Source organism: Anolis sagrei, chromosome 6, assembly GCF_037176765.1.
Source record: "Anolis sagrei isolate rAnoSag1 chromosome 6, rAnoSag1.mat, whole genome shotgun sequence".
NCBI classification, from domain to species: domain Eukaryota; kingdom Metazoa; phylum Chordata; class Lepidosauria; order Squamata; family Dactyloidae; genus Anolis; species Anolis sagrei.
The window spans coordinates 75,227,046-75,254,579 of record NC_090026.1 but is presented as its reverse complement, the minus strand read 5'-3'; the positions used below and the strand labels follow the sequence as shown (position 1 = coordinate 75,254,579).

At 39.1% G+C, this 27,534-nt stretch overlaps 1 protein-coding gene across 3 annotated transcripts; it reads left to right on the top strand.

Moving 5' to 3' along the window:
* The first annotated feature begins 313 nt into the window (after positions 1-313).
* Positions 314-27,401, top strand: FBXL2 (F-box and leucine rich repeat protein 2). Of its 3 annotated transcripts, none has more exons than XM_060781745.2 (16): positions 314-503; positions 3,007-3,068; positions 6,583-6,637; positions 7,629-7,703; positions 9,282-9,376; positions 11,583-11,651; positions 11,740-11,835; positions 12,082-12,208; positions 12,394-12,468; positions 14,063-14,193; positions 17,866-17,926; positions 18,429-18,473; positions 18,646-18,702; positions 21,618-21,830; positions 23,534-23,644; positions 26,659-27,401. In XM_060781745.2, exons 1-15 carry the CDS (start codon positions 501-503, stop codon positions 23,639-23,641), a joined length of 1,272 nt encoding a protein of 423 aa, XP_060637728.1. In that variant the 5' UTR covers positions 314-500; the 3' UTR covers positions 23,642-23,644; positions 26,659-27,401. The 3 variants fall into 3 exon arrangements, with proteins under 3 accessions (XP_060637728.1, XP_067326300.1, XP_067326301.1); XM_067470199.1 differs by having other exon boundaries at positions 26,545-27,401; XM_067470200.1 differs by lacking the exon at positions 26,659-27,401 and adding an exon at positions 25,705-26,537.
* The last annotated feature ends 133 nt before the right edge of the window (positions 27,402-27,534 follow it).

Sequence of the window (27,534 nt, the reverse complement as noted above, 5' to 3'; positions counted from 1 at the left end):
AGTTCTTACTGTTGCTACTTGGCCCTTGTACAGATTCCTCAGGAGAGAGACAAGGTGGCTTGGCATGCCCATCCCACCAAGAACTTGCCACAATTTATTATGATCCACACAGTCAAAGGCTATAATATAAATATAAATATAATCCAGGTTAAAGCAGAAAACCTGGGATCAGATCCTGGGCCAAATGAAACAGAACTGAGGTATCCTCCCTCATCCTTTGAAGCGTCTCGCGCGCCAGTGTTCCTCGGATTTGCATATCCTCGCAGGAAACCCAATGGGCGGGCGCTTTCTCCTGTCACGCGCCAAACAAGACGCCGCCCGCTTCCTCGCTTCCTCTCTGGGCTTTGGCCTCTTCGCTGAGTGGGTGGCGCGCGAGCCGCAGGTCTGGCACCTGGTTGGCTGGTCGGGCCTTGGAGCGGTTGCGTCGTTACCGCGACGACCAGCGCGCGCTTCCCCTCCCTCGCCGTCCCTTGGCCTCAGCGTCAGTCTTGCCTTTGACTATGGTGAGTCTCTCTCTCTCTCTTTCTCCCTCAGCTGTTGAAAGGCACGCGGAAGCACAAGGGGAGGGGCGCCAAGGGAGGCTCTGTGGGCGGGAGGCCCCTCCCTCCAGGTCTGTCTTTCCTCAGGGCCTGCCATGGAGAATAGCAAGGGGATGGTTTTCGTGCTTGGAATGGGCCCCTCAGGCGCTGGTTTGGAAGGGAGCGGGGCTGTGAATGGGCTCCTGCTTGGGAGGGGCTGGAGGAGGAGGAGAAGGCTCTGTTGGGAAGGGCCTTCAGCCTGCCTTGGACTCAAGGCCACCCTGTCAGTGAGAGCCCCTCAGGCCACCCTACCCTCTTGCAGACTAAGGGCCATGGCTTCCCTCATTTCCAATATGGCCTTCCACTTTTCCTACTGACTAACTTCTACGTTCCAAGCAATGCATTTTCTGTTGTTTATTCGTTTAGTCGCTTCCGACTCTTCGTGACTTCATGGACCAGTCCACGCCAGAGCTCCCTGTCGGCCGCCACCACCCCCAGCTCCTTCAGAATCAAGCCAGTCATTTCAAGGATACCAATTGACCTACAAAACCCTATACGGTTCCGGCCCAGCGTATCTGTCCGAACGCATCTCCCTTTACGTCCCACCTCAGAGTCTGAGATCCTCTGGGGAGGCCCTGCTCTCGGCCCCGCCTCTGTCATAAGTGAGATTGGCGGGGACGAGGAGCAGGGCCTTCTCAGTGGTGTCTCCTCACCTATGGAATTCACTCCCCGGGGAAATTAGATCAGCAACATCCCTCCTTTCCTTCAGAAAGAAATTAAAAACATGGATGTGGGACCAGGCGTTTGGGCAATCTGGCAGATGAATAAAGGACTGTGACGTCGGATAGGAATGGACAATGTGGAACGAAATATAGACTCTGAGTTGGCGAACGCTGTGTCTGAGATTGGCTATCGATTGTGAGATATATTGTTGTTTTAATTGTTGACCATTTAATTGCTGTTTTTATATGTTATTGTATTTGTGTGGGCACCAAGATGTGCCTTTTTGTAAGCTGCCCTGAGTCCCCCCTCGGGGGTTGAGAAGGGCGGGATAGAAGTATACGAAATAAATAAATAAATAAGGATACCATCCATCCATCTTGCCCTTGGTTGGCCCCTCTTCCTTTTTCCTTCCATTTTCCCCAGCATCATTGTCTTCTCTAAGCTTTCCTGTCTTCTCATGATGTGGCCAAAGTACATTTATTTATTTATCACGTCATCAGCAACCATACCATTGTATTACATTTCTAACAGAACAAAACAAACAAGCAGATAAAAAAAACAAATTTTGCAAACGTGGTAGTTGATTAAATGTCCTTAGACCAGTATCTGGCCACTTGGAGTGCCTCTGGTGTTGCCGCAAGAAGGTCCTCCATTCTGCATGTAGCAGGGCTCAGGTTGCATTGCAGCAGGTGGTCAGTGGTTTGCTGCTCTCCGCACCCGCATGTCGTGGATTCCACTTTGTAGCCCCATTTCTTAAGATTGGCTCTGCATCTCGTGGTGCCAGAGCGCAGTCTGTTCAGTGTCTTCCAAGTCGCCCAGTCTTCTGTGTGCCCAGGAGGGAGTCTCTCATCTGGTATCACCCACGGATTGTGCTGGGTTTGAGCCTGCCACTTTTGGACTCTCGCTTGCTGAGGTGTTCCAGCGAGTGTCTCTGTAGATCTAAGAAAACTATTTCTTGATTTAAGTCGTTGACATGCTGGCTGATACCCAAACAAGGGATGAGCTGGGGATGTCACTGCCTTGGTCCTTTCACTATTGGCTGCTACTTCCCGGCGGATGTCACGTGGTGCAATACTGGCTAAGCAGTGTAATTTCTCCAGTAGTGTAGGGTGCAGACACCCTGTGATAATGCGGCATGTCTCATTAAGAGCCACATCCACTGTTTTAGTGTGGTGAGATGTGTTCCACACTGGGCATGCGTATTCAGCAGCAGAGTAGCATAGCACAAGGGCAGATGTCTTCATTGTGTCTGGTTTTGATCCCCGGGTTGCGCCAGTCAGCTTGCGTATGATATTGTTTCTTGTGCCCACTTTTTGCTTGATGTTCAGGCAGTGCTTCTTGTAGGTCAGAGCATATTTCCCGGTCCCTCATCCTTCTTCAGCTATTTCCTGGGAAGCTGTAGTCATCTTTCCATGCCCTACATTTCTCATTTTAATGTTTTCCCACTGCCATAATTACACTATTGTGATATTTTTTCAGTGTACTCTAATGGAAACCCTTGTGCTATAGAGGTATGGCACTAGTGGATCATTCCCTCAACATGCGCTAGTGGGCTTCTTTGCTGTTTAGTTCTGTTTAGTTCTGTTTTAGTTCTTTGTTCTGTCTATTGCTCTTTGGATTCAATCTAATATGTGTTAAAATAACATGCATGCCTATTGAAGAAAATGTTTAAGAATGATTTTAATCACCAACTCTATCTTTCATTTCGAGCTAAGCAAATTCGTGGTTGTAATTCGGAATTGGTGTGGTCTCTTCCTCTTTTTAGGCATTTTCAAATGATGAAGAAGCCCTTATTAACAAAGAATTACCGAAAGAACTTCTCTTAAGGTAATTTTATATTTGTAATTCCAATATGATAGTTCCCGTAGATTAAATTTCATTGATGCTTGAGATATAGACTAGCTATTAGAGGTGCAGTTTTTAATGGCACCTCTTGCAAAATGTATCAGTATGTTGTTTTGACTTCATTTAATAGTATATTATTAATGTGAGTAGATTTTGCATTGACAGTAATTAGGAATTATGTATTATGCATCAGTTACATATGAAAACCCAAAGCTTTAGAAACATTGGTAGAGATATAGATAGTATACTTTATGTATACTGTAATATCCAAATAGGATAAAATTCTTGATGGGCCATGCATATGTACGAACTAACTTAAAAGTGACCTAGTGTGTATATTAAAGTATAAGTTGACCTCATGTATAAGTTGAGGGCAAGTTGTGGATTTTGCTATGACCCATGGACAAGTCCAGGATAATTATGTGGACAGGGAAAAGCATCAATGCTTCCATAGGAGACCAGTGGCACCGTGGCAAAGAAAGGGTTGGTGCTTCTTTTAGGTTCTCCCAGGCAGACTTATTTTTCATCCCTTTACACAGAGAAGGTGGTTCCTTCATTTAATAAGAGTTAAGGCACAGTACTCACATTAATAAGTCGAATCTGGTTTGTTGGCTTGATTATTTACTACAATTTCTCAACTTATTTGTGGGTATATCTGGCAGTTGTCTATTCATAACCTGCTTTTGGAGATTTATGGCTGACTTTTACTTTATTTCCTTTCTAATTTTCAAGCATCTACAAGATAGGGGAAGAAATTCAGGCCAGAGCAGAGGCATAATGGAAGAAAAAATGATGTAATGATGAGCAGTAGATTGCAGCCCCCATTGCCACACCTGTGGCTAAAACTATACAATAGACCAGCGTTTCTCAGCCTGGGGGTCAGGACCCGGGGGGGGGGGGGGGGTCACGAGTGAGGTGTCAGAGGAGTCACCAAAGACCACCAGAAAACACAGTATTTTCTGTTGGGGGTTCTGTGTGGGATATTTGGCCCAATTCTATCATTGGTAGGATTCAGAATGCTCTTTGATTATTGGTGAACTATACATCCCAACAACTACAGTTCTCAAATGTCAAGATCTATTTTCCCCAAACTTCATCTGTGTTCATATTTGGTCATATTGAGGATTTGTGCGACTTTTGGTCCAAATCCATCATTGTTTGAGCTCTCTGGATGTAGGTGAACTATAATTCCAAAACTCATGGTCAGTGCTCACCAAACCTTCCAATATTTTCTGTTGGTCATGAGAGTTCTGTGAGCCAAGTTTGGTTCAATTCCATCGTTGGTGGAGTTCAGAATGCCCTTTGATAGTAGGTGAACTATAAATCGCAGCAACTAAAACTCCCAAATGACAAAATCAACCCTCCTGCCAACCCCACCAGCATTCAAATTTTGGCGTATTGGGTATTTGTGCCGAATTTGGTCCAGTGAATGAAAATACACCCTGCATACCAGGTATTTACATTACGATTCATAATACAGTAGTAGCAAAATTACAGTTATGAAGTAGCAACGGAAATAATGTTACGGTTGGGGGTCACCACAACATGAGGAACTGTATTAAGAGGTTGTGGCATTAGAAAGGTTGAGAACCACTGCAATAGACCATATCAATTATTCTTGATGTAAGAATTATATGAAAACCACTATGGCGATTAAGAATGTTGAACTAGGATCATGAAGATATGAGTTTGGGAAAATTGCAATCACTTTCTTTAACCTATAATTCACAGTTGAATCATAACATAACAAGTGGGGGACAACTATATACCCCATCAAAGGTCTTTCAAATAAAGACAGGCTGTAAATGGTAATATATTTGATGGCTTTGAATGATTGGTGGGTATTCAAAAGTCATTTAATAAAACAATATTAAGTGAAAGGTGAAAAATATGTTTTTTCAGATGTTGGAATGCATTTTCCATGAGGCTTAGGTAACATCTGGAGGATCACATATTCTCTACTCTTGGATTACAATAGTTCTTTGACTTGGATAAAATCCAATTTTTCAGAAGCAGAATTCTCATCGACATGATTACAGCAAAAAAAATTCAACAGCTGATTGCAAAAAATGATTTGTATGGATGGAATGAACAACTTTTGTGATCCTTTGGATGTGCAAGTAATTATGTACCACAGAAATATTTCCACAGAAAAGAGGTGGCATTTTTCCATTACAGGAAAGCTTTAAATGTTAAACTCTCAGAAGAGATGGATGTGTGTGAGTACAGGAAATCTTATTTCTAAACATGGAAAATATGCCAGACAGAAGACACCAAATGGGAACGGGACATATTGATTTGTAAACTAATAAAGAAGACAGTAAAATAAACATGGGAATAGAGGGTAAATAAATACAGTGGGTCCTTGGTGTCCACTAGGAGTTGGTTCCAGGAACCTGTGGATACTAAAGTGGTAGATAAAATCAGCCTGAGGACCTCTGAAATGGCAGGAGGCTTACAGCAGAATATTTCTACACATTAACGCAATGTGTGCAACAAGATTGTTGTTTGGATTTTCTCTCTCGATTGAATCTGTGGATGTGGAATCAGTTGGCTGATTATAAGTATTGAGCTATTACAAGGATAATAGAAAATGAAAAATGACATTGGAAAAAAGGCAATAAAGAAACTTAAAATGAGGAATGAGTATAGCAGGCTCTCCTTATCCATGGGTTCTTTATCAATAGATTCAAACAGCTATAGCTCAGAAATATTGGGGGGGGGGGGGCGAATTCTAGAAAGCAATCTTTGATTTTGCCTCATGCTGAGTACTACGCTCATTTGTAGACATACCCATTGCCTCCTACTATTTCACAGATACTCGGGATTTCTCTGGCACTTATTTGAGTTACTTGTCATTTTATATAAGTGACACCATTTTACCATGTTATGATATATCATGAGACTTACACATCACAGGATGAAGGATTTCCTGAAACCACACTCCAGTGGATACCAAGGACCTGCTGTATCTGTAGCCTGCAGAGTGAGGGCCCTTCCGTACTGCCATATAATTCAGATTATCAACGCAGGTAATCCACATTGTCTGCTTTGATCTGGATTATATGAGTCTACACTGCCATATAATCCAGTTCAAAGCAGATAATCTGCATTTTATATGGCGGTGTAGAAAGAGCTTCAGTGGAGAAAAAAAGCTAGTACTGTAGCCTGCAGTTCTTCAATTTCACCTCTCCTAGCAAAAATGCCTGTGTTATTTTCTCTTATTTAACAGAGAAAAGTAAATAGCCATTGTTGCTTGACTCAGAATACAAAGGTGTATTTGGGACAAATTGAGTTTGTGTGTCTTTATGCAAAGTAGGGAAGTAGGGAAGCTTAGCTCTGTTCTCCCCTCCCTGGTCATTCATTCAAGCTTTGAACGTTTAATCTGATTCAAGCATTCATTTTTTAAAGAAAACTAGATTTAATATGTTAACATGAGTATGATAGGTCGGATTATTCAGAACTGTAGTTTTACTTTTCCCCTCCTTTTTCATAGAATATTTTCCTTCCTGGATATAATAACTTTGTGTCGATGCGCGCAAGTGTCTAAGGTACAGAAAAGCGTTTGTCTTATAATATTCATTGTTCTGTAAATAACAAAAAAGGATGTTTTTCTTACTTGTGTTTTTAAAATGTTTTTAATATCATAGATTTCATTAATGTATAAAATAGAATGAATAGACAAGACCCTCCCCCCAACCAGGACCCCAGAAACAATGACCCATAGTTACTTTAAAATAAACAATTTTCTAGCATCAGCTCATCAAAAAACATTGTACAGTATATTTGTTAATAACCATTTTAACTTAATATAATATGACCTGGTTCTGATACAATCTTTATTATGGTTTCATAGTATATGAATGATTGTTGAACTCATGCACTCTTCCTTTTCTTTCTTTCTATAGTGGAGAGATCACTGTAGAAACTTTTAAATTTCATTTTCAGTTGACTACAGTTTAAACTCCAACATTTTAAAATGTGATTTAGGGGAACAAACCAGCTTCAGGAATTTCTAAAGAAAGCAATGCTAAGAAACTTTAGAGAACCAGATCGTTTGGTTTGTTTCTTAAACTTTGTTAATAATAATCATAGATTATCTGGGTTCAGCCATGGTGCTACACTGTGCTAAATATGTTTAGAATGTTAATTCATGGGTTAATAGTCTGGATAAGTTAATATATTACGATTTCCTTATTGCAAATGTGGCAAATTTGGGCCCAGGTAAATAGTAACTTGCCTAAAGCTTCCAAGAAAGCTTATAACTGAGGTTAATTATGAGCTTGGCTCACACGTATAACTACTACCGAACACCAAATAAGGATTCTTTCTTACGGCTTTATATGTTATTAGGCAATTTTCCTGCACTTCTAGGCCCCAAAACATAAAGCATAATTTTACAATATTAAATTATTAGTAAACGGTTGTGGTTATTCATCTTTATATCTGTACCACATTGTTTCAGAGGAAAGTATTGAAAATGTAAGTTGTCTTTACTGAAATTGATTGGAAGTATATGATGTGTTTGTTTGTGTATTTCAGGCTTGGCATGTCTTGGCCTTGGATGGAAGTAACTGGCAAAGGATAGATCTTTTTAATTTTCAGACAGATGTAGAGGTTAGTAGGAATACTGTGGGTTTTTTTCCAATTAATGTTACAACTGAAGAGACATATTGTGGCTGAGCATGAATTTGAAATTAGTAAAGTAGGACCTTGTATTACTCAAGGAACCTGTTTCCTGAGTATAAAATGATTTTCTTAAACAATTTGCAATCCTTTTTTCATACCTGAAATGAACAATGTCTTGGATTTCTGGTCAAAGCATACCATAGAATCGCTCTGATTGACACAGCAATGCCTAGAGAAGTGTTCTCTTTAGGCCACTATGTGATTCTATGGTCAATTTCTGCCAGAGCAAGTGATGAAAGTTGACTATAAACTCTCTCAAGGACCTTTTCATTGGTTTCCTTAAGACTGTGGAATGATCTGCTGGAATTACTCCGACAGCTAAATGAGCTGTCAGAATTTAAAATACAATAAAAGACTTCTCTCTTCTGGCAGGCATATCCAGTTTTAAATTTACATTCTATTAATGTCATATTTTAATATTTGTACTATTTATTTTAATAGATGTTTTTAAATGGCATTTCTTGTCCACTATGCCTTGCCTCGTGCACAGAGGAAGAATTGTTGGAGGCTACATTCAATGCCGTTGCTGTTGCACGTTTTTGGTCAAAAGCTATTTAGCCGCTTGTGCTCCTTCTGTTTTTATCAGTTTCATACTAATTTATGCAATGCTTTTGATACGAAATAAATAAATAAATAGCATTTTGTTTTACCTGGGTGTTTTAACTCTGTTGTACACCATCTTGAGCCAGGTAACATGCCTTGAGGCAGGTAACAAATTAAAACATGGTTTACTATTAATATTAATAGCACTGCAGATCTAGAGAGAATACTATTCTAGGTATTGCTGTATACTCCAGAACAATTCTGTGGTATTCAGAGCTCTTAGCATATAAATAAGCTTGTGTAATCAATGGCCCTGCTGTAATACCTTTCAAGGGCAGCAGGCAACTATGTGAAACCTCACCCGTTCTGTTGCCCAATACATACCTGAATCCACTTATTCTGACACCACTTTTAACTGCCATGGTTCAATGTTATGGAATCCTGGGACTTGCAGTGTGGTGAAGCACCAGCATTCTTTGGCAAAGAGAACTAAAGGCATCGTGAAACTATCGCTCTCATGATTTTATAGCACTGAACCTTGGTGGTTGAAGTGGTATCAAACTACATCAGTTCTACCATGCAGAGATGCAGCCTTATACTCAACCACTGTGATGCTGGAATTTGGCATAAGTTACCTTTTCTCGGTTGTAAACAGTTTGCTATTATATAGTAAGGTTACAGAAAGAATGGATCAGAAACTAAACACTTGGATTAGAAAAACTTTGAAGCATTTTCAGTATTGGAACTCAACATGTACAATATATGAAATAATAGCAACTTTCCACATGTTGTATTTATTTCAAAGAAATCCATATGTGCTCGAAAGAACCATTTCTTGGGTTCCCAGATAAGTTTTTTCATTAATAGGAGTCATGCCATTGATTAAAATAGAATTTGAACAAAATCTTCAGAAAGATTTGATCTGATTAGATATGAAATTGACATTTGTTTCATTTATTTAAGGGCCGAGTGTTAGAAAATATTTCCAAAAGATGTGGTGGGTTCCTGAGACAGCTAAGTTTGAGAGGCTGTCTTGGGGTTGGAGACTCCTCCTTGAAGTAAGTAATACTTTGAAATATGGGCACATTTGAATGGGCATGGGTTCAATATGGTTGAAATGAGGCTGTAATAGGACAAAGCAGAAACATGTATTTGTGCGTATTGGCTTCCACTGACCTTTGGCCCATTCTGCACAATGATTGTGACTGAATAGATAAAAGATCCTTGTAGCTGAGCGCTAAATTCACTTTGAGTGAGCAGCTAAGGGAAGAAATTGTTCCACTGCTGAATACAGAGTTAGTAGGCTTGTATTCTTCTGGTCTGGAGGCTAAGATTCAGAACAGTGGGTTTAAATTACAGGAAAGGAGGTTCCACTTGAACACTAAGAGAACTTCCTGACAGTAAGAGCTGTCCAACAGTGGAAGTCTCTGCTTCAGAGTGTAGCGGAAGCTCCTCTGCAGGCTTTTATACCGAGGCTGGATAGCCATATTTTGGGAGTACTTTGATTGTGCTTTTCCTCCATGGCAGGGGGTTGGATTGAATGACCTTTGTAGTCTCTTCCAGCTCTATGGTTCTATGTAAATAGTGATCACTGGGTCACTTAGAGCAGAGAGGGGCCGTTTGTAAGTTTCTAGCTGTTTCTGAACTTTGACTTGCACCTTTTGCTGCCATTGGCTAATTTGAGTTGCAGCCTAACAGTTGCAAACTTTTCCCACTCGGCATCTTTATGTAACAAATGATTCTGTCACAAGGAATACTATGGAGATAATGCATCTTCCAGCCCCAAAACTTCACTTTTTCAAGTTCATATGTTTTGTAATAGAATTGACCAGTCATAGTCAATATCAGGAACTCTATTTTTGCATGAAAATGTATTGAGAGGAGCATATTTAAAATGTGAATGTAAACCTAGTAAAGGCAAGGCATTTCTGGGGGGGGGGGGGGGGGGGGCAGAAAAGCAAGAGTCTGGGAAGTCGGGGGGGGGGGAGGTGGGGGGACAACTGAAGCCTGCAAGCACAGGCTTGGGAACCACAGTTTGTCTGCTTCCTTAATATAGTGTCCCATGTTTATAGCTGTACGCTTTTGAAGCAATTTCTCCCAGCTGTTGCACCATGGCTATGAAGAACTTTAATATTAGGGGTGAAAAACTTCTGAATGCCAATGTCCCATGGTTCAAAAATACTAATGACAGCACTTTTTGGAACCATTTACCATCAGAATATGAGACAACTCTGTGGAACTCTCTCCCCAATGAAATCAGAGCACCCCCCTCCCTACTATCCTTTAGGAAAAAACTTAAGACATGGTTGTGGGACCAAGCATTCGAGCAGTAATTGTAGCAATGCAATAATGAGAGAAATTTTAATGTGACTGACAAATGGACAGATCTTGGACTATGATTTGAACTTGCATGATTTTAATGGATGTTTAATAATTGATGTTTTAATTATGTGGTTTTAATTGCAATTGTTATTTTTGGAATTGTATGTCGTCAGCTCCCAGTGGCGCAGTGGGTTAAACCACTGAGCTGCTGAACTTGCTTGCCGAAAGATCACAGGTTCAATTCCGGGGAGCGGCATAAGCAACTGCTGTTATGCCCCAGCTTCTGCCAACCTAGCAATTTGAAAACATGCAAATGTGAGTAGATGAATAGGTACTGCTCCAGTGGGAAGGTAATGGTACTCCATGCAGTCATGTTGACCACATGACCTTGGAGGTATCTACGGACAATGCCAGCTCTTCTGCTTAGAAATGGAGATGAGCACCATCCCCCCAGAGTCAGACACGACTGGACTTAATCAGGGGGAAACTTATACCTTTACCTGTGTGGTTGGCATCGAATTGCTGCCTGTTGTGAGGCCACCCTGAGTCCCTTTGGATGAGAAGGACAGGATACAAATGTGGGAAATAAATAAATAAATAAATAAATAACAGCTAATTCTAGGCACAATTAGAAGCACTGGTGTAATTTAAATTCTATTTTATTCTAATTAATTCTAGGATCAGCCTATAAACACATGTTGGACCTTGTTATAATTAACAGTTTCAAGAGGACAGAAGCATACAGGTTTTCAGTCTTTGTATGATCTTGTACTGATTAAAGGAAAGCTACAAATCAGAAAATAAATTTTGAGACACAATGTAAGGAACTACAGAACGGAGGTTTTCTTTCAAATTTGGCTATGCTATGTAATGTTACATAGGGGGAATCGAAATCTCAGTAAAATGTGTTCTGCTTAATTGGACTATTTCATTTTCTTCCAGAACATTTGCACAGAACTGTAGAAATATTGAACATTTAGTCCTTAATGGATGCACAAAAATTACTGATAGGTAAGTAGATATTATTTGATGCAATGCCTCATTTAAAAAAACAACAAACAAACTCTAATTATATTTTTATTCTGTGTTTTCATTACAGCACTTGTTACAGCATTGGTAAATGCTGCTCCAGACTAAAACATCTGGATCTCACATCTTGTGTTTTTATTACAAACAACTCTTTAAAGAGTCTCAGGTAAAAAGCAAAAGAAAAACAGTGTGTTGGGCATATATTGAAACCAACACCTTAGTATTGCCTCGAACAATATCATCCTAGTATTAGTGGTTCTCAAATCATCAAAGATGTGTGTGGTCATTTCTCAAGTTTTTTTGTTTTTTTTGCAGTGGCTGTAGTTACCTATAGTACTTGTTCATTCATATAAGTTTAATTTCCGTGTAATAACTATTCAAACTTCATGTTTTGTTTTCTTAATTGTTACAGCGAAGGGTGCCAAAATCTGGAACTCCTGAATCTTTCCTGGTGTGGTCAGATTACAAAAGATGGTATTGAAGCACTGGTTAAAGGGTGTAGTGGACTAAAGGCACTATTTCTTAAAGGATGTACACAGGTATAAACCTGCATAGGTACTAAGCTGAACTTGCATGGATTAGTTTTATATTGGGATATTTGGGAAAAAATGTGGCAGTTGATAAAATACAGTAATTGATTTGTTTCAGTTGATACTTTGCGTTGCCATACTGTTGTGTTTCTACTATGACTTATTTATTTTCTATATTTATTATTTTGATACAGCTAGTAGATGAAGCACTTCACCATATTGAGAATCACTGTCATCAACTGGTTATATTAAACCTTCAGTCATGTACGGTAAGAATTGTTCTTCAATCACACATAAGCGCTGTTGAACAGTAGAACTCACTGCCTCGGGAGTGTGGTGGACACTCCTTATTTGGGGACTTTTAAACAGACTGGATGGCTATCTATCAGGAGTGGTTTAATTAGAGAACTGGAGGAAATGGAGTTGGACTGGATGGCCCTGTGGTTTCTTCCAGCTCCAATCATTCTGTGATTTTAACCTGAAATCCTAAATATTAACGATGAGGAAAGTGGCACAATCTATTACATATTCAATGTATGAATTGAAAAATAGTGCTGAAAATATAGTTCACACAAACCAAACAAAGTTCTCTGGACAAGGACTTAAATAGTAGGAGCTTGTTTACCTAAATGTATTTTGACATAATTACATTGCACACAATCATACAGCGGTAATCTTGGTTAAACATGCAGATGCCATGTATCCAAATTTCAAGTTGCACAATGGAACTTTTTAGCTCATTGTTGTCCCCTGATAAATTACTCCAGAATCCTCAGTATTAGTAGTGGTGGTGGTGTGAGTGTGTGTAATTTGTGATGTTTTATCTTTGTACATAGGAGACTCGGCTGTGAGTTTTGACCCCCTGTAGATACACAAAAGGAAATGTAGTTCTTGGGTCAAAAAATATTCCAAGCCTCAATTTAAATCATCTCCTCCTCCTCCTCCTCCTCCTCCTCCTCCTCCTCCTCCTCTTCTCCTTCTCCTTCTCCTTCTCCTTCTCCTTCTCCTTCTCCTTCTCCTTCTCCTTCTCCTTCTCCTTCTCCTAGTAAGCAACACTTGAGATTGATTCAGTCATTGTTTTATGTCTCATATAATGGTACCATTTTACCCAATTAATTGATCAATGATGGGGAAAATGCTGGAAAATATAAAATCATCATCATTGTCATAATATAAGGGAGCTGCAGTGGTGCAATAGGTTAAACCCTTGTACTGGTTGAACTGCTGACCTGAAGGTTCTGTGAGACAGCACAAGCTCCTGTCCGTCAGCCCCAGCTTCCATGCAGGGATATGAGAGAAGCCTCCCACAGGATGATAACACATCTGATGTCCCCTGGGCAATGTCTCTGTAGACAGTCGATTCTCTCACACCAGAAGCGCCTTGCAGTATGTTCTCAATTCACTTTTGATTTTTTAAAAAAATCATAATATAGCAATAACAACAACAATAATACCACCCACTTCTTGCAGCTCGAGGCAAGATACAGCATTGTTAAATATATGGTAGGCCACAGGATTGTCACCCCAGATAAAAAGAAATTTCAAAATATTACTGACATTTAGTGGTTCTTTTAGATGCAGGCTTCTCCGTATTCTTTCTGGCTGTTAATATTCTTGCTTTTTTACATTAAATGTTTAATATCTTGCATTTAGAAACTGCTATCCAAATACATGTAGTTATTAAATTATGAAAATAAATTCAGCGATAGCATGTTAAAACAAATTCTGGATGTCCAGAGAGTTGTGTTGGAGGGAGTTCTTTCCCAGATGACTAAACAATATGACACATGTATATTAATTTGATACTTCTTAAAACACACCATGACAATAGAGGACAAAGCTTTCCGCCCCTCTTTGTTACAGCAAATAACAGATGATGGCCTAGTGGGTATCTGTAGAGGATGTCATCAACTCCAATCTCTCTGTATTTCTGGTTGTACAAACCTTACAGATGTTTCTCTCATAGCGCTTGGTTTGAACTGTCCAAGGCTGAAGTGAGTATTGCTCAGATCTTACATTAGTAAGTGCTGATGTTATTTCTCTGACTCTTGTGAAGTTGTATTAATTTTCATATAAGTTGTGAATGTATAATACTGTTGAATGGTAACATCTTCATAGCTTTGTGCGTATTTATTTAGAAATCGCATTGAGGTCTATGGTGCTTATTTGCAAATGAATATATACAGCAGGGGTCCTCAAACTTTTTAGACAGAGGGCCAGGTCACAGTCCCTCAAATTGTTGGGAGGCCGGATTATAATTTGAAAAAAAATATGAATTAATTCTGATGCACACTGCACATATCTTATTTGTAGTGCAAAAAAACACTTAAAAATACAATAATTAAAATGAAGAACAATTTTAATAAACATAAACTTATTAGTATTTCAATGGGAAGTGTGGACCTGCTTTTAGGTGATGAGATAGGATTGTTGTTGTTGTGTGTTTTCAAAGAATTTCAGACTTGGGTTGACCCTTGAGCGAGGGCCGGGTAAATGACCTTGGAGGGCCATATCCACCCTCGGGCCTTAGTTTGAGGACCCCTGAGATACAGGATTGCAGCCTGTGTGGCATGTAGTAAATGTCGTTCAGTAAGCTATATTGAAACACATACATTCATAGACACTGGCTTTAAGATTCTAGAGCAGTGCTTCTCAAACTATCTGATGTGGTGCACTGACAAATTTATGTGTGTTGTATTACTGTATTTGCATATTTTCCTGGAAGCTCACTGCAGACTAATGGCTTAAACTGGCACCGCCCCATGGAGCCCCACTTGGAATAGCATTGTGGTAGATTACAGAGTGATAATGGCTGAAATAGTTCTCTGTTGGTATAATCACACTGTAGAATTATAGCAATTTGATAACCACTTTAACTACCAAAGCTCCATCATATGGAATCCTGCAGTTTGTAGTTTCACGAAGGACTGCCAGAGAGCAGCACTTAGATTTCTAAGTCCCTTGCCAAACTAAAAATTCCAGGATTCCATAGAATAGAATCACATCAGTTAAACTGATATCAAACTGTTATAACTCTGATGTGTGAATAGAGCCAGTGATAAACCCTTGTCCACAAAAGTTTATGTTACAATGGAGCCCTTAGCTTTTGAGATGACGTGAAAGACTGTTGTTTTTGGTGCAATAAACTAATGCAGCCTCCCCTTGAAAGTAGTTATAGAATTGCTGATTTGTCTTCAATATTACCCTTGAGCCTTCTCTCACCTTTCTTCCTGCTTTCTTTGAGTAACTTAGTTGAATATATCCAATCGTGTTTCCGCAAAGTGAGAACTTATAACATGAATTTTCCAAACATTTGTTTGTAAATACAGAAAGAGGAACCAGCTTTGTGCATCGGTAGGGACAATTTGGAAACAAAACCATGCTCAATGTATTGTCGAAGGCTTTCATGGCCGGAATCACTGGGTTGTAGTAGGTTTTTCCGGGCTATATGGCCATGTTCTGGAGGCAATTTTTCTCCTGACGTTTCGTCTGCATCTATGGCAAGCATCCTCAGAGGTAGTGAGGTTTGTTGGAAGTAGGAAAAATGGGTTTATATATCTGTGGAATGACCAAGGTGAGACAAAGGACTTTTGTCTGCTGGGGCTTAGTGTGAATGTTTCACTTCCAAGCCATTGAATGCTAATCAAAGTGATCAGCTGAAACATTCACACTAAGCCCCAGCAGACAAAAGTCCTTTGTCTCACCCTGGTCATTCCACAGATATATAAACCCATTTTTTCCTACTTCCAACAAACCTCACTACCTCTGAGGATGCTTGCCATAGATGCAGGTGAAACGTCAGGAGAAAAATTGCCTCCAGAACATGGCCATATAGCCGGGAAAAACCTATAACGAAACCATGCTCCATAATTTGGTGACAGTTTCCCTCATAGAATCATAGTATCGGAAGGAGTAAGAAGGCAGAACTTTCTCATCATTGATATGGGGTAAACTAAGGGTATATCTCTATTCTAGAATTAATGCAATTTGGCACCATTTTAACTGCCATGGCTCAATGCTGTGGAGCCATGGAAGTTGTTGTTTGGGGAGTCACTAGCATTCTTTGACAAAGACCCTGTAAAAATACAACTTCCATGACGACATAGTATGGAGCCATGGCAGTTAAAATAGTATGAAACTGCACTTTCACTGCCATGGCTCAACGCTATAGAATTCTACACTGTAGTTGCACCCTTGGACTCTATAGGGAAAGTTCTAGAAAGATATTACCTTGCCCAAAATGGGAACAGGAAACAAATTGTGTGTTATTGCTGATGACACATCTGATAGTATCTGTGGGTGCACTTGTCTAGTTTTTCTATATTCGACATGGAATAATTTATATGTAAAAAATAACATCCAGACATTTATCTGGTTCTTGTCAGCAAAGTCCTACCACCCTTACCTGAGACTGGCTAGCTCAGGCTCCATGCAAATCCCATAGGAGCGTTCATAAATTCATTTCCCATCTTGTCCCAGCCAGAACTCCTCCAGTATATGGAGCTTGTTCGGCCTTGTTTTGGTCTGACAACGTGACCTCAGCCAATTGTTAGTCAAAATACAAGTGATACTTTACTGGGAATTCTGTGTGTTGTGCATCTCCCTCTTCCTGATACTGTTCCCCTCCCACTTCTCCTTAGGGTCTGTTTGTGGAGGTGAATTTTTCTTTGCAATGTATTTCTACATTATTTTCCTTAAGGTGAATATAGAAAGGTTGGTGCATTTTATATTTTGTTTTGCAATTTTTTATTTTCTAAGGATTGTGGCTGCAGTTCTTCCTTTCTTCTAGTTTTTTTTAAAATTAGTTTTTAAAACTTAATTTTAATTTCTTCTAAGAGAGACAGAAAAAAGTGTGATATTCCCAGTGGTTTATTTTTTCTTCTTCTCTCTAGACAAGTGTTTCTCAAACTCTGCTCCTCCAGTTGGTTTGGGCTTCCACACTCAGAAATCTCAGCCAGTTTACCAGCTTTTAAGAATTGTGGGAGCTGAAGTTCAAAATACCTGGAAGACCAAAGATTGGGAACTATAGCTCTAGACAATTGGGTTTGCTACCGAATCTGATCATTTAACAGTAAAGGTTTTTCCAGAAGCTGATATGATTCCGAGTCTCCCAAGTTTGAGTTTGATAATAACCAAGCATATTAGTGTGATCTAGCCCTAAAAATATGACAGCATGAATGATAGTTCAGTGTTGGTGTCAGTGTCAATAAAAAGGATGCAGGCATTTCACCACAATTTAAAAAGTAGATGCTTCAGATCTGTGGCAACATGGAATTCCAAGAGGTAGTGAATCCCACACCATCAACATTATTAATGAAATGTTCAAGGTCTGGATGAAACCAAATAATCACCAGTTCCATTGGCTATCTTTGTTTTTGTGTAAGAAGCACGCCAACAATTGCAGAGTTCAACCTTTTTTCTCTTTGGTCTGAATATGGGATGTATTTTTAATTTTTGCATATTTCATTGGACATATTATTTTCTTTATGTTTTATGAATTGAGATTGGCAGTCTAACTGTGAAATGAGAATAATCTGAATAATGTACTGGACTTGCTGTAGATGATCTATTCTTTATTCCATTGTTAAAATCAAACACTAGGTTCTGAATCTTAGCATAATGATTTTATTCTGACTTTATTCTCAATTTTAAAACTTATCCCCCAGAATTCTGGAGGCTGCAAGATGTTCACAACTCACTGATTCCGGTTTTACACTTCTAGCACGGGTAATAACAATAATAATACTTTATTTGTACTCCACCCTATCTCCCTGAGGGGACTCAGAGCGGATAAAATAAAGTTAATATTAGGTAAGATAAAGTTAATATTATTAGAATTTGTATTTCGTCTATCCTCTGAGAAGCTTTCAGCGGGATTTTGGCATGACATCAGCTCTTTTGAAGCAAGTTAGGCTATAGAATAGTGCCAGTTAATTTCAAACTCCGGAAACTTTTAGCTAGGTTTCTTGCCAGCCAAATCCAACCCTAGCTACTACACTCACTTTTTAAAAATGCATTGTAAAATGTGCACACTATTCACAAGGATATAAAGGCCAGAATATCAATGGGGGTTGATAGGATCATTGTTGTATTCTAGCTTTTTATTCAGATATACACAAACACAGAGATTGAAGTATTAGGACATAGAGAATTAAAATATTTAAGTGTTATATTGCAACTCTGAACTCTTAGCTTCTGTAAAACCGTTAATGTTTATTCTGTTTTTTAGAACTGTCATGATTTAGAAAAAATGGATTTAGAAGAATGTGTTCTGGTGAGTGCCCTTTGCATAAACCTTCTTTAAATCTAGTAAATATATATCATTTTAAAATATGGTTTTCAACTTTGAATAAGATGTTACAGAGTACAAAAACTGGCTCAATATGTATTTTGCTCATCACTGTGTTGAACAGTGCTCCACATATAAATCTATTTTTCCTTTCTAGATAACAGATAATACCCTGGTACAATTATCAATTCATTGCCCCAAACTGCAAGCACTGGTGAGTTTCATATTGAGAGGTGTAACATGTGTGTACATTATGAACTAAACTTGTTCGGGGAACATATTCCATTGTATCTTCTTGACAGAGGAACCTTGAATTGCTCAAATTGCTGCTGAGCATTAGCCGGTCAGTGAAGGAGAGAGGGCAGGGTATAAAACGAAGTAAATAAAAATAAAATAAAAACTTGGAATGTTTTATGCCAATCACAAGTAGTGCTCTGTGTACTAAATGTAAATTGTTGTTGTTGTTGTTGCTACTGTTATAATTATTATGAGTACTATTTCTATACAGCTTTTCACTTTTGGGCAAGACTTATAGCAGCTCACAACATCAAAAAGTAATGCAATTTAAAAGTTATAACATTTAAACAAAAATTCATCAGATTCTGTCCATAAGAAAGCATAATTCTATTTCCCCCCTTATATACTTCCAATTTACATAAATTTTCTTGTGTGTGTTTGTGTGTGTATCAGGCCCCCTGGTGACCTAGTGAGTTAAACCGCTGAGCTGCTGAACTTACTGACCAAAAGGTTGGCGGTTCGAATCTGGGGAGCAGTGTGAGCTCCCGCTGTCAGGCCCAGCTTCTGACAACTTAGCAGTTCAAGAACATGCAAATGTGAGAAGATCAATAGGTACCACTTCTTCAGGAAGATAATGGCACCCCATGCAGTCATGCTGGCCAAAAGACCTTGGAGGTGTCTCTGGACAACGCTGGCTCTTTGGCTTACAAATGGAAATAAGTACCACCCCCCAGAGTCAGACACGATTAGACTTAACGTCAGGGGAAATCTTTACATACATAAAAACACACACACACACACACACTATTTAAAGGTAGGATAGAAACTATACAAGTATTCATCGTGATCTCTGCATGTGAAGTCACCTCAGCACTAATTTTAAAAAAACACCAGATTTTAAAAAACTACTAATTATTCAAGAGACATGATGTTTCTGATTCTAAAGGCAACATATAGCCAGCATGACCAGTGTCTTTAAAACTTTATTGATAGCTTTTTTTCTATGTAAAGCTGTTGTGATTTATCACCATTCCACAGATTAGCTTTATGAATTATTTTCCTTTGATCTATCCTGTATTGTTAGATGACATGAGGAGCCATCCATCATGATTGGATTCCTCCTCCGTGTTGTCCCAAGTGGCAAGTGTCCATGTTCAATTTTATTTTTCCAGTTGGAATCCTTCCTTTGCCAACATTTTTTTAAAATCTCCTGCCTGCATTTTTCTGAACCTTTCTCCTATTAGATACATTAATGAGACAGTAGAGAGAAAAGGAAGAGATTTATTAAATCCTAGCAATGTCTGAAAAGCAAACTGAGGGACTGAGAGCAAGCCAATAAATTAATCACTCAAATGACTATATCGCATCAGTGTGGTTGAGAGGAATGAGGATTTAGAAAAAACTTTTCTGACTTCAAGTGAAAGCAAGGCAGAGGAGCTGATATTACCCAAAGAAATTAAAGACAGAGGGGAAGCAAATGCAAGAAAGTTCGGTAAACTAAATCCTATAGCAAATAAAAGCAGTGACAAAAAGAAGGTGGCAAAGAAAGCTAATTACCTTTAAACCACTGAGAAAAATGCAAAAATATGTGACTAAAAAAACAATGACAGCAGAGACTAAATTAGTAGCAAAGTGACATTTGGAATTACAGAAGTCAAAGAAATGGGGCAGTAAGATAGAGCAGACAACAAATTGGAGGCAGGGGGAAGAGTGCCATAAAAATATGGTACCCTGTTGAGGACAAGCTTGGCTTCAAGCATAATGACGTCACGGGATTCCATCAGGGGTCAATTGAGCTCAGAGGGCAAATGGACGCATACAATATGTCAGATTGTGAAGGGCAACAGCATATCAGCATATGCCAATTGCAACATATAACGGCCAGGTTTTGGCGGCTTGTTTGGAAAGAATACAAATGCAATAGATGCAGACAACTCTCAGACAGATGCACCGTGACCACTAATGTTGAATGCATAGATGGAAACAAATGGAAAATGCATGATGAGAAATTTTTGAACTGAGGATACTAACAATATATTAGCAGATATTTAAATATTAGTGAAATCTATATAAATAAAAATGTGATGTTCGTTTATGGGATTAACTTAACTCAAAAACCACGGGACGAATTGACACCAGATTTGGACACAATACATGTATCATACCAATAAGTAACCATTACTCATAAAAACACTGAAAAACACAGCAGAAGAGACTCAAAAAGCCAAAAAAAAAAAAAACCTACACATTACAACGCATGTGCAAAACCACATATATAAACGCAAATGCACATATATACACAAATATACACACACAAAACACATATACACAGACCAGGCCACAGCAACGCGTGACAGGACGGCTAGTAATGAATAAATACATTCAATATAACAGCTAAGACAGCAGTTTAAAAGAAATATATAATAATGTCACCGTTTCCATACCAGTGTGTCCATTTGGTATTTTTGGAGTGATTTGTGCACATTGCAATTGTACTGGAACAAGTGCTCCTATCACAGAGCACATGTAATTAAACTTAGCAAGCAGCGCACTTAGAATATTACTGCTGTATGAGGCTCCTCCTGGTGGTAGCATTCTACATTAGATTACTTATTCTATCACAGTCTTTTCTCTACTTTTTAAGTTTCCAAGTTTCAGGGAATCCCTGTTTTTAAAAAAAGGATATAGCTCAAAAATGTTTTTTTAATGACAGTCTCTAAAAGAACTCCAGGGAATTATGATTGAGAAACCCTGTTCTTGCAAGAAACCTATAGGCTGAGGTGAAGCCCATCTCAGAATGTTCTCATCCTGAGGAAGAGAAGATTTATCTTTAAATGTTGTGGCAGAAATCAGATATAACTAAAATATGTCTTTTTTTGGTTCTTATTATAGAGCTTGTCCCACTGTGAACACATCACAGATGATGGGATTTTGCATCTAAGCAGCAGCACATGTGGACATGAAAGGCTCCAGGTTCTCGAGTTGGACAACTGCCTTCTAATCACAGATGTGGCTCTAGAACACCTTGAGAACTGCCACAACTTAGAGAGAATTGAGCTGTATGACTGTCAGCAAGTCTCCCGGGCGGGCATCAAAAGAATAAGAGTACGTATTATCTGACCGCAGTGTGGTTTGTGTTGTTTTTCAAGTTCTGTGATCACAGAGAGAAGGGTTGAGAGCACCTCACCTGCTGTTACTCTGCTTTGACCCACTGCCTAAGGGAAAGAATGTGCTGGTACTTATGGAAAGCACAACCATATGTTGTGGAACAAGTAGGGCTCAGGCCTCATTCTCTTCACGCAAAGGCAGTTCTGCTTTTCCAATGGGTAGAGAGGCCAGTCCTGTCTCTTTCAGAACAACATGTTTCTCTAGACAGACTGCCTGAGTAGACAAACTATACTTCTTGGGGAGAAGGGCCCGAATCCAGTGGTTTTGCAAATGACTACTCAAGGAATGGGCATATCACCCAAAAGGCATATGAAGTTGCAGGTATTCCACCTGTTTTTCTGTAAGCTGTGAACTGTGAAATCACACTGAACTTGTTGGGTCAATGCAGAGCATTAAGGTAGTAGAATGGAGCTACTTTTGTGATTTTTGGAGTAGTCGATCTGTGAACATAAGTGTGGGATTTGTCCAAATGTAGATCTCAGCACACAGCAAGGCACTGGAACACATCTTCTTAAACTAAAGCTAATTTATTAAACACACTATTTACATTAGAATCTAAGCAAAACAAGTACTTGCTTCCATTTCAAGTGGCAGCTACATGGTTCTTCTCAACACGTTATCTACAATCCACACCTCCTTACATTCCACAGTGATGTTTGACGTAAGACGCAGGGCGCACTCCACGCAGCGTCCAAAGCTCTCTGCACTAAGATTTACTACTCTCTAGGAATGCTGTTCTTCTCCATGACTCAGTTAACTCTTTCCACACTGGAATTATACACTCAGCCAGGCCTGTAGCGAGGGGGTGGTTTTAGGGGTTCAACCCCCCCCCGAAATGTTTCAGATTTTTTTTAAAAAAAACCTGGTTTACTCATGAATTTTAACTGGTTAACCAAATCCCCATGCTAAGTCTATGAGATGCAAAAAATTAAGAGTCCCTCCAGAACTGTAAGCACTATCTCAAGCAAATATTGACAATTTATTCACACTGTCATTACTTGCAGCAATAGCCGATGTAGTGAAGCAACCAAGTTGGGGATGTGTGTGTTGAATGCTCTCATTAAGGAGACCAGACTTGGTGGAGGTGGTTGACAGGGGCAGAGCTGCAGGCTATTGAAGGCTGCTCTGCCCCCCTTCAGCGTGAACTAGGAGGCAGGTTTCAACCTCCCCCCCCCCCGAAATTTTCAACCCTCCCCGAAATTTTCAATCCTCCCCCCCCCCCCCGAAATTGTCAACCCTCCCCGAATTTTTTTTCTGGCTACAGCCCTGCACTCAGCATATAGCATTTCACAGCATTACATTCTAAACACACAAACACTAACTTTGAAAACTACAATTCACTAATTCAAAACACTCTCATCATTAACAAGATTCTCTCTTGTGTAGACTATCTTTGGAAACTCAGTTAGAGTTAGATTTCTTTGACTGAAACTCTGCCTGAATTGCACATGCTCAGTATGGTTCCCATTCAAATCCCTTGTTTCAAATCCCTTGTTTCATGTTTACTAGTGCTATAGAACTGAGCTGGATGCATTTTTGGGGGTGATCTAAACATGTTGTAGCAGGATTTTTTAAAAAAACTATAATGAAAGTTAATATACAAGGTTAATATTTTATTAAAAATTAATTGCTACCTATAGGCTCACCTACCAGACGTGAAAGTTCATGCTTACTTTGCTCCAGTAACTCCAACTCCTTCTGTAGGAAGCACTCGACAGCATCTTTGCCGCTGCTGCATTATTCTTTAACAGGTAAAAAAGTTGTATTGACTATGTTTGATTACAGGAAGAAATATTTGATTGAGGGAAGAAAGATTAGGGTCATCATTTATTAGCTTAAGGCATTTAAAAAAAATAATCATCCAGTTTTGTATGATTTCATTGCACAAGTACAGATTTTACACTGATACGGAGCTATCTTGGCATTTTGACTCATGTATAGTCTAGCATTTCTCCTATTGCTTTAACATGATTTTGTGTCCAGGCATGAATGTCAAGTTACTTGAGTCCGCTGACTGAACATACTAAATACTAACCCCCATTGCTGCATCAGCTGTAGCTCCACCTTAGGTATGAGACACACATAGGAGAAACATAAAATGTATTGACTTGTTGGAGTGCTATTTTTGGAGAAACTTCAATTAAGTTTATAACCCAGGAAATTTTTAATGCCATTTATCAAACAATACCGCACTTGCAAAATGGAAGAAATGCCCAAGAACAATTAGATGCAAATTGCTGAATTAATTCAGCAATTAAGAACAGTTGTGTTTGTCCAAGATGGAAAAGACATTTCATGTGTTTGGTTGAATAAGTTTATCTCTCCCCCCCCCCCCCCCCGCCCCAAATTGGATCATCCCAGAATTATCTATCAACTGTCACACTTAAGATACATAAACCAGTGTTTGCATTGCACTGGTTGTATCCAAATGTTTTTATAAGTTGAGTTAGAAGTGTGCCTATTCCTCTTCAACTAAAGAAAAGGGCATTCAATTTATAACGTACCAGTACTTATATTTTCAGATTACAGCATTTTAGTGTTACTGAATGCTCTTCAAACAACTCTGTGACTTAATGCTTAAATTCCCTTCAGCTACACAGGATGAAAACATTTAATTCAGGAGGTCTTTTCTATTAATATTTTTAAACTGCTTCAAACACTTAACTACTGCACAGGGATATGTATTACTACTTTAGGCATACTTTAGTGCCGGAGACTGACATATTGGTGTTACTGTGAAGATTTATTCTTGGGTGGTGGGAGGAGTGATCCCGTGTGCCGACCCTACTGAAGGAGTCCACATTCTTTTTTCATTGGAACCATTGAGACCCCATTCTTTTTTTTATCCATTTCCTTCCAGACTACACTAGCAGCAGGAACTAATCTAACTGCAATTACTTATCATCTAAACAATTCTATCAAATAACTTGAAAGTAATACTCCGAAATGTGTTACAAATCCTCCCTTCTTTTCTTCCTCTTTTTTAAAATTCCCATGGGTGGGTGTATATTGCTCCTCTTGCCATCCCAGAATAATCTTCATGATAAAACCAATCTCATTCGCAGGGTGGCACAAGGAGCAATCCACCATGGATGGGAATTACCCAAGCCTCCTCTCTTGGGTTAGCTGTTTCTTCAGTATTGACTGCAACTCTGTTCTGCCAAATTTAGCCCCCTACGACTTGTACTTGTTCATCTTCTAGTGCCTGACAAAGGTTCTGGGATCTGACCACCCCACCCGGCTTCTTCACAAATATAAAGATTTGTGTTTGTGTGTGTGTGTGAGGAGTTTATTTCAGAAACTGCAAGTTGTTTTTGGTGTTAGAGAATTGGCTGTCTGCAAGGACGTTGCCCAGGGGATGCCCAAATGTGTTAATATCCTGTGGGAGGCTTCTCTCATGTCCCCACATGAGACGCTGGAGCTGACAGACGGGAGCTCACCCCCAGTCCCCGGATTCGAACTGCTGACCTTTCGGTCAGGAATCCTGCTGGGACAAGGGTTTAACCACTTGCGCCACCGGCGGCTCAGCTTAAAGATTATAACACTACATAAAGAGCCATTGTCACCATTGATCTTGTTGAATGAACGTTCACACTTGCTGAAAATGTCTTTTCCAAATCATAACATAAAAATGCAGGGTTTCATCCATCTGGCCAAAATTTTACTAAATGGAATCATTGAATGGATTCTTGACCACACATATTGGAATGTGGTCAACTCATATTCCTGTTCATCCTCACTTGAATTACTCTTCTACTAAATCCCTTTTCAACGTGTCGCTTTGTCAACCCTCCTCTTTCTCACTTTTCAGATGCTGAGTTTTCCCAGCGTATTTCCATAGTCTGCCAACCTTCTTTCTAACTAGGCATCCACCAACTTCCTCTTAACGTTTATTTCCAATTCAATTGCCATGTATATAATCTATGTCCATATGTCTTGGACATAAGTGCTCTATATGTGACACCCTTTGCCATTACCATTACTTATTTTAATGTATTCATTTAATTTACATTTACTAATCATGGATGCTATTTTCTCAAAACTGATTTATTTGCAATTTTCCCAAATATTGAATGAATTTCAATTAAAGGTGCCTCTTTATTAGAACTCTTCTCCCTTGAATCTTTAGATATGCATAGTTCTGCATTGTCATTCATATGTAAATGTAGATGTTCCTTACATCCCTGCATTTCTAAGCTGTTACTCAGATTTTTAAACACTTGATTGTAAGTAATTCAAGAATTGCTGATTTATGCTCAATGTGTCTCGATTGTTTACATTAGTTGGCATAGTTGCTTTCTGTACGTCTGTACACTAATCCCTTTTCCTTTTTGATTGCTTATTTTCCTTGGCTGTTGTTGATATGGAAGCTGAACTCATAGATATACATTGTGCTCGAGCTCTGTCCACCTTTTTTGATTTGCAGTTTGAACTCTCCATTTTTGTCCCTCCCATCACCAAATGCTTAAAAATCAAGATGGTTGCTATCAAAGTTTGTTTGGCTTTTGCTTCCTTAACCAGGAGTTTGCTTTTCCTTTGGAAATCTTGTTTTATGCACCATAGATTCTGCTTACTTTGCGGCTTTTTTCTCTGTAGAAAACTGGGGTTTACTTTCACCTCTCTAGTATTTTATGTACTTCATTTATTACAGTGCTATCTACATTACCAGTCTTTTACCTGCCTCCTTGCTACACTTTGACTTCAAATCTTCCATCTCTATAACTTGAGGACATTATTTCCTTTAATACTTCACTCTTCTCCACAGTGACTTCCTGCAAAGAAGACAACTGGGGCCCTGATTTTTTTTTTAGCATGAAGTTGTCCCTCAATCTACTTTTCAGCTATGCTGGGACAGTATTTCAAGATTTCTTATATTGACTCAATCCTCCTCCTCGCACTCTTAAATCGTTTTCCCTTCGGAGAAATGAAAAGTCTAGCTGACTGTGCAAAAGAAAAAAAACGGATGGAGAAGGAGGGATTTGCTCAACCGTCCTAGTAGAAAAAGAATGTTGCCTCTTGCTGTCAGGTTGGAGTATGGGACAACTCATTTGTGGTGGATTGCTCCTCGTGCAGTATTTTACAGCAGCACATAGCTGAACATTTTGCTATTTGTCTATGGGAATTAAGCTTCCAAGAGAAAGACTAGTGGCGTATCAAACAAAGTCCCTCTGAAATTTTTGACTTCTAAAAGTGTACTATGCCCTCTGGATCTGCTTGGGTTTAGTTTCTGTATTGTGTCCCTATATTAGCAAATGGCAGCAATATGTTCAGATTTCAGCATGTTCACATTTGCGTCAGCGCCATTATGTATATAAGATGTGATGATCTGCTGTCACTGGAAATCACAGATCGGGATGTCCCGCTGTAAAGTGTTTGTGAAATTCGTTGGTAAACAGATACTTGCTCAAAATCAAGTAATTTTCAATATGGCATTATTTAAATGAAGGCATACATATTTAGACTGGTTTCACCAATTTCAAAATAAAAAGGCAAATGAGTTACAATCTATCACTGCTTCCATTAATGTTCAGCATTTGAAAAGCTTCATACAGCATAACTGGAAAAAGAGAAATATTTCTTTTTGTATCAATATTTCAGCACTCTGTGCTTTTCCGATTTTCTAGATACCGTGAAAATAAAG

What these genes read in the sequence shown, in the direction of transcription:
- FBXL2 (XM_060781745.2), top strand. An exon ending in TGCACAAAAATTACTGATAG is followed by an intron (nt 11,652 to 11,739) that starts GTAAGTAGATAT and finishes TTTTCATTACAG; the next exon opens with CACTTGTTACAGCATTGGTA. An exon ending in TTGAACTGTCCAAGGCTGAA is followed by an intron (nt 14,194 to 17,865) that starts GTGAGTATTGCT and finishes CTTATCCCCCAG; the next exon opens with AATTCTGGAGGCTGCAAGAT.